The 6,801-nt window shown below is 41.2% G+C and overlaps 1 protein-coding gene across 1 annotated transcript in view; it reads left to right on the forward strand.

Moving 5' to 3' along the window:
• LOC144108819 (glycine receptor subunit alpha-1-like) overlaps window positions 1-4,844 on the forward strand; it is a 91,705-nt gene extending 86,861 nt beyond the window's left edge. Inside the window, exon 9 of the mRNA XM_077642001.1 lies at window positions 821-4,844. Within this exon, the coding sequence (XP_077498127.1) occupies window positions 821-988 (168 nt within the window). The 3' untranslated portion in view covers window positions 989-4,844. The remainder of the gene's footprint in view (window positions 1-820) is intronic.
• The last annotated feature ends 1,957 nt before the right edge of the window (window positions 4,845-6,801 follow it).

Below are 6,801 nucleotides of genomic sequence, written 5' to 3' on the forward strand. Positions count from 1 at the left end.
AGCGATTAAACTCGTCCGATGTAATGCAAATGTTCCAGGAAGAGGGAACAGGTAAGAATAACATGTATCATCTAGTGCATTTATAACAAGCGAAAACAGAAAATTCGCATGTTTACGTGCTGACCTTATCATCTAGTGCATTTATAACAAGCGAAAACAGAAAATTCGCATGTTTACGTGCTGACCTTAACGGCAGCTTCCATTTCGCAGGCAGAAAGCTTTCAGTCAGCGCATATGAACAGATGAAGTGCACAAAGAGAACATGTGGAGCAATTTTATATTGCGTTGCATTAGTTAAGAGGAAATCTTGTATAGTGCATTGCTAACAAGCGAAAACTGAAAATTCATATTTTTACGTGCTGGCTTCAAGGCCGCTTTCATTTCGCAGGTCGAAAGCTGCTTAGCCAGCGCGTATGAACCGATGAAATGCACAAAGGAACTGTAGAAGAACGGCAGATTGGGCGAATTGGAAATGCTCCAGAATATTAAAGCAGCGCTAAGCAACATGTGTGTGGGTTCTCTTCTTTCTTCGTCCTTGTTGCTTAGCGCTGCTTTAAGATTACGGTGCACATAGGAAACATGTGGAGCAATTTTCTATTGCAATGCAGGAGTGAAGAGAAAATCTTATCTAGTGCATTTATAACAAGCGAAAATTGAAAATTTAAATTATTACGTCCTGACTTCAACGGCAGCTTTCATTTCGCAGGCAGAAAGCTTTTTGTCAGCGGGTATGAAAAGATGAACTGCACAAAGAGACCATGTGGAGGAATTTTCTTTTGTATTGCCCTATTGATGAGAAAATCTTTACTTTTGTTCGCAGGAAAACAATGGCCTGCAGAACGGAAAGAAGCTTCCGAAGACACCCGAGGAGAAAGCTGGCGAGTGCCGGCAGAGGGCCATGCTTGTCGACAAGATCAGCAGAATCGTGTTCCCGACGTCTTTCATTCTGCTCAACAGCGTCTACTGGTCCCTTTACATCGACTCTTGAGCCGTGCCTCAAAGCAATGCCGGGGATGTGGCCGCCGCGTCAGTGGCCGCACCCCTTGAATGAACGCTGGATCTGATTGCAGCAACTGTGCCCGAAGAACTGTGAGGGTGTAGCCGCACATTGTATCTTTTAAGGACGGTGCTCTGTGAACTAAAGCCAGTTTTGGCACTGTCTGTGTGTGGCGGGGGGAAGGGAGGGGAGGGGGATGTCGCCGTGAGGTAGTCCTTGAACTTGCAATTCTCCTCACATTAGGAGTCAACGTGGGCCTTAAGATTTAGTGGCTTGTCAGCAGTCATCAACTTGCAAACTCACTGCATTCTACTGGCATGGTAGACTCAGAATGAGTACGTTTCACACAAAAATTCTCTCCACAATGACATTGGCAAACAGAAACTATGCACTACCGTTCTGCAGGAAGCCGACTTTGCAAGGCAAGAAACTTACCCCAGGTGAATAGATCAATATCTAAAACAAGCACTTTCATGCATCTCAGCTTATACACAATGCCCCAGGAAGATAAAGTAGAGCCAATTAACCGAATGCCAGAAATCACAAGTTCCGCACCAAGAAAAACTTTCTGAGTGAACGTAAACATACTTCTCTCATTATTTTCTAAGACGATTTAGAGATTAGGCATAATGCCCGACCAGAAAGATACCGCTTCGGGGAATGTGATACGCCTTTATAGCTAATATTAACAGCCCCGGAAGAAAAACTGGCCCATTGGAGCAAAGAATTGCTTAGGAGCTTTGAATGAGAACGATATGAATACAGGCCTATAATATCTGGCTCACTAAATTGCAGACTAACGAAGTTCAGTAAGAGAGCGATTTGAGCAAGTTGGTGCATATTGACTGTGAATAATAGCGCAGAGACAAGAGGACAGCGCCGGTCCTTTCTGCTTCCTCGGTCCCTTTTGTCTGCGCTGTTATTCACAGTGAATACTGAAGTGGCGCGTACCATTTCGGTACCATCTGTTATGAACATCCCAGGTGCAAAACTGAAGCACGAGAAATTTCTCAGTGCCGCTAACGAGTACTAATTTAATCATTCCAGTCAAATTAGATAGTGGTTACACAACACTGGAAAGTGATATGTCTAGTCAACCTGGTGCTATCAATAAGCGCATAAACAGTACGCACACCTACTCAAGTAAGCCTGAGACCACCGCATTACACGCGGATACAAGCACATCCAAAGACATGGACGGACGCCCAAATGCGCTCGCCCGTACACATACTACTTCAGAGAGTCTGCGCTTGAAACAAAAATTTGAAGAGCGCCAAATTATTTGCTTCAATCCCTCCTCTGCAACGAAAATGGTATATTATTCTCTGTTTAGGTCGTTTCCAAAGCAGAAAAGTAAGGTCGACCAAGGAGTTTATTTTATATCACCACACACACAAAAAAAAAAAGACTGGCGTGGAGTTGATGGTGAGCGGAAGTTTTCTGCCCGTGACAGGGACTATGTTGAACCATATTGCTTGGCTACCTTGGTGCGCGTGAGAACTTTCACACTCCAAAGAATTCCCTCAAGATGACGCCTACCAAGGACACGACACCCTCATAAAGAACCGTGACAAGAAAGCAAAACAAGGCAAAGAAGCAGACCAACGAACAACACTTGGTGCTCACCCATAGAGTGGGTGGCTCGGAATGCCCAACACATGCTTGTCCCATCGTTCGCAATATATGCACATAAGTGTCCGCCCATTCTAAAAACTTTTGAAGGGAGCCCCCCTGGGAGCTGTCGCTACATTTCTGTGGTTCATTTCCCTTTATTGCGCACATTGTTCATGCGCGACAGTAAGTGTATATAGTTGTATAGTATAGCTGTATAACAGCTTCAGTGAAATGTTTGCGTCTCGAACTTGGTACGTTTCTGTCTGACGCTTTTGTGTGTTCTGCCGCCTATCTCTGCTTCGGGCGTGAATCCTTCTTGCATTCTTTCTTAACTTTTGAACCAGCGCGAAAGCGACAACTGAAAGTCAAACACTTTAAACGCAAACTCCACTGTTGTTAAATTGCATCTCAAACACTCTTGAAATCCACTTTTTAAACACTTGAAGCGCACAGGTTTTCAAAGAGTTTCTCTATCCGTGATTTTCATCGTTATGTTTTAAAATTGTAAAGTGATTACGCATCAACCATCTCTGCGTGCTGTATTGTAACATTCCCTTACGCTGAACGTGGGTGGCTTTTAATAGAGTTGAATACGTGTACGTGCGCGTTCGTTTTGAATTAGGGGTTTGGCTGAACATGCTGATGCGTCCTTTTTACTGATGCCGAGGCTCAAATCCGGGCTTCATATTTCATTTATTCTTTTCGATAGTGATATACATTTGATCACATATTTACGTACAAAGACTGATAAGTTAACAATGGGTCAAAAACTAATCTCGTAAACTGGGTCGATATGGAAAACAGTTGCATCTCAACGGTTAGCTAGGGGAAAGGGGACAGTAGGAAAGTTCTCAAGGGGAACCGCTCCTTTCATCCCGCCTACGAACTAATCAAATTGTCCTGTCGCCTTCGATGCAGAGAAAGTGAATGAAAGCTGGTAATATTGCACATTCGTGTTCTTTTTCCACCAAAAAATGCGCCAAGCCGCTGAGTTGCAAGTATATTAGGCTGGAAAACTAGTCGGTGTCAAACGGCGACAATGAAAGGAGCGGCGCAGTGCGGATCGACAAGATAACGAGGTGGTAGTGGCGTTTCCATTGCAGATTCAAGACTGAAAGCTTTAGGGCAAGTGGACCTTGTTTTTGTTACCCTTGGTTCATAGTTTTGCTGCTGCGAAGTTACCGTACGGAGTCATCATTTTGCTCCCACAACATATTTGTTGGTGACATCTGGCGTTACACTGCAGATTTCTTGGCGCTTTCGAGTGCCGGCCTTAATTTATTGCCTTAATTTTAGTATGAAGGTTTTCGTCTAGTTGAAATCAAAAGCTGTGTAAGTATTATTGTAATCAATCTGTTATCAGACAGCTTTTCAAGATGTAACTTATCAAAGAACTTAGTTTTGCAGAAGATAAGATGTAATGCAAGGGTTGTAGTGCACGCGATGAAATGCACACAAGTTGTGTGTGGATGGATGTGTGTTGTGCGTTTTCTTCATTCAAGCACATTATCATTTTTATTTATTGTGTAATATAGCGATTTTAGTTGTCAGGACTTGTGCCTTAATGTCAATTAAGAAGATTTTAAGTATTGAAGATGTTTCTTTTCGTTACTAATCGTTGACGTCACACAGAGCGTTCTGAAATATATATGCAGTAGTTTCGGCAGCAGCGGAAGGATGCTATGAAGATCATTCGTGTCTTCTCTTTTTTAAAGTTAGAGGAACCAACTTGGCTACATGTAGTTGTAATAACGAAAGTAACAAAACAGCGCGAAGGTATACAAGAAGCGCGGTGAAACGACTGGTGGTCAGGTCATTGCCGTAGTAGTTTTTATGCGAATATTTGAAAAAAAAAAGAGAAGCTAATTCTAACACTCTTTAACGCAACGAAGTCTTTTTAGTTGTTTTGCCATTGCTAGATGACTAGCCCATGAGTGAAAGTGGAGAGTTTGTCCACCTTAGCAGCCGCTTTTTTTTCGTTGCATTTTAAAGATGCCCTTTTAAAGCTTGAACCTAGGCCTGTGTAGAGCGTTTTCTCATGCGGCTCTCATTGATTCAATCGCAAAAAGTGCAGATAGTGAATCTGTTCTACATGTTTACAGGAACTCGGTGTCTCTGAATTGGTGTCGAAAGTTGTGGTTGTACATGACCGAATGCTGCACTTTCTTACTAAATATTTTAGTAATATATCCATTCAAATTAAGCGAAAATGCCCAGCCGCACAGCAATCACCAAAAAAAAACGTGAGGAAAATATTCTCATGAACAGGAGCGAAACCAGCAAGGTGCTCATTATGGGATGCATATAGGTAGGGCACTTAATAAATAGAAGTGAAAGTATTTTATAACCTAGTGCATACTTGTTGGAAACATCGGCGCATGAGAAATACTTATAACGGTCCGGTAATTAAGTGCAACGAAAAACTCCTATAAATCTTGCTCTGAAAGTAGAGAAAAATTTTCTCTGTACTTTTTTTGCTGTAGACTGTTGCTTCAGAGATTGCATTCAGGTTATTAAATACAAAAATCTGATTGATCTCAGAACGTGATGTCAATTGCAGCGAAGGAAGAAAAGAGATGGTAAAAGTAGATTTGTTCGGCGCGACAATATTTCTGAGGCTCGGAAAACTATTTGCGGTTTATTTAAAAAAAAACACTTCAAAAACCACATATAAACTGCACATTTCAGGACTTCTAATTAATTTTTCTTGATGCTAGAGCATCGCACCGTAACAAATTTTAAACTCATAATAAATTTTCGCAGACATTTCTTGTTCTCATCTTGAAGGTAACGTCCTGCCACGCATACGCTATAAAAAACTGAGTTTCCTCAAATATTTTAAACTTCTGCCAATAAATGTCGAATTATACGCACGATTTTAAAGTATACTGCATTCCGAAATAAATGTTCCAGCAGATTTTGATTCTTGGAATCCTAAAATATTGCTCCGCGGCCGTTATAATTGATGTCCAGAGCACATGTTGCTTCGCATATTGCGTCTAGAAATTTTCTTGGAACATTCTCAAACAGCATGAAATTTCAAACATCACCTTGCGAAGCCGACTGACCAGCTAAGTTGCACTCGAGCACGCTATTTGAGGCTATCTTCGTACCGTATTGAGAGGTTATAAGACAAGGAATTACGCAATGCGAAAATATAACTCGTGCAGGGTGCTCTGAGCTTTGCTAAAGCTTGTGTGTGTACGGGGACAGATTCTATGGCATTGCAGAAAATTAATTTTTTCTTTTTAAGGTAACGGATATGTTGACGTCCGTGGAGGATTGTGTGTCCGATATAATGCGCGCAACAAATGGCCGTGAAGTCCGCTTCGCGGTTTCAGGTTTTCCTAACCTTTCACTAGAGTGAACCATCTTTTAGACGGGAAATGTTCTTATAATTAAATTTGTAAAATTTATCTCCTAAAGAGCGCTTAAAATCCACATTCTAAGATTTCTCTTCCAGAGACCAATTTAGTGCTGCTTTGAGAATAGAAGTTATCCTTCAATGGTACAATTTCTAGCATATTTCTCTAAGTAGACATAGTAGACATCACAACGCCCTCTTCTAAGTTTCACTTCTTGAAGAATTTCGACTCATGCATGCAATACATCTCTTAATATCTTGTGAATGTAATATAAAAAGCTGCAGCGAATATTTAAATGAAAATGTTTGCTACAAGTTTTACTACAATTTACTGCACTACTTAGCTGCATTTCAATTTTTTCCTACTGTCTGCCGTCTACTTCTTTCAACCTTTTTGACAGTTGTGAATTCTACGTAACAAAATCGAGAGCTTGCAAGCAAAGAAATGACATTGCTACCGTTTCAGGTTGTAGAAATAGTTGATGCGAAAGCGGGTTAAAAAGCAGCATCGTTAGTTTCCATAAAGATATTACTAAAACAAGTGCTTAGAGGTGCTACGCCTTTGTAAAGTAGACTTACCTTTTAAGTAGAGATCAGAATATGCGCTCAAGACCAAATCGCAAGTCCACAACTCAACTCTGTGCAAAGATTTCGAACTGTTTCTTCTCACATACACTCTAAGAGTTTACTTTTGAAAAGTGAATAAAGGCTTTCTTCAGCAGCGGTGTGTTTGCTATGAAATCAAAGAACTGTCGTTCACTATTCTTCTAGTGAAATTTACTGCCGAGCAAAAATTGGTGCCTGTCCGCATTGAGCAACCAACGCA

The sequence above is a fragment of the Amblyomma americanum genome, chromosome 10 (genome assembly GCF_052857255.1).
Source record: "Amblyomma americanum isolate KBUSLIRL-KWMA chromosome 10, ASM5285725v1, whole genome shotgun sequence".
Lineage (NCBI taxonomy): Eukaryota > Metazoa > Arthropoda > Arachnida > Ixodida > Ixodidae > Amblyomma > Amblyomma americanum.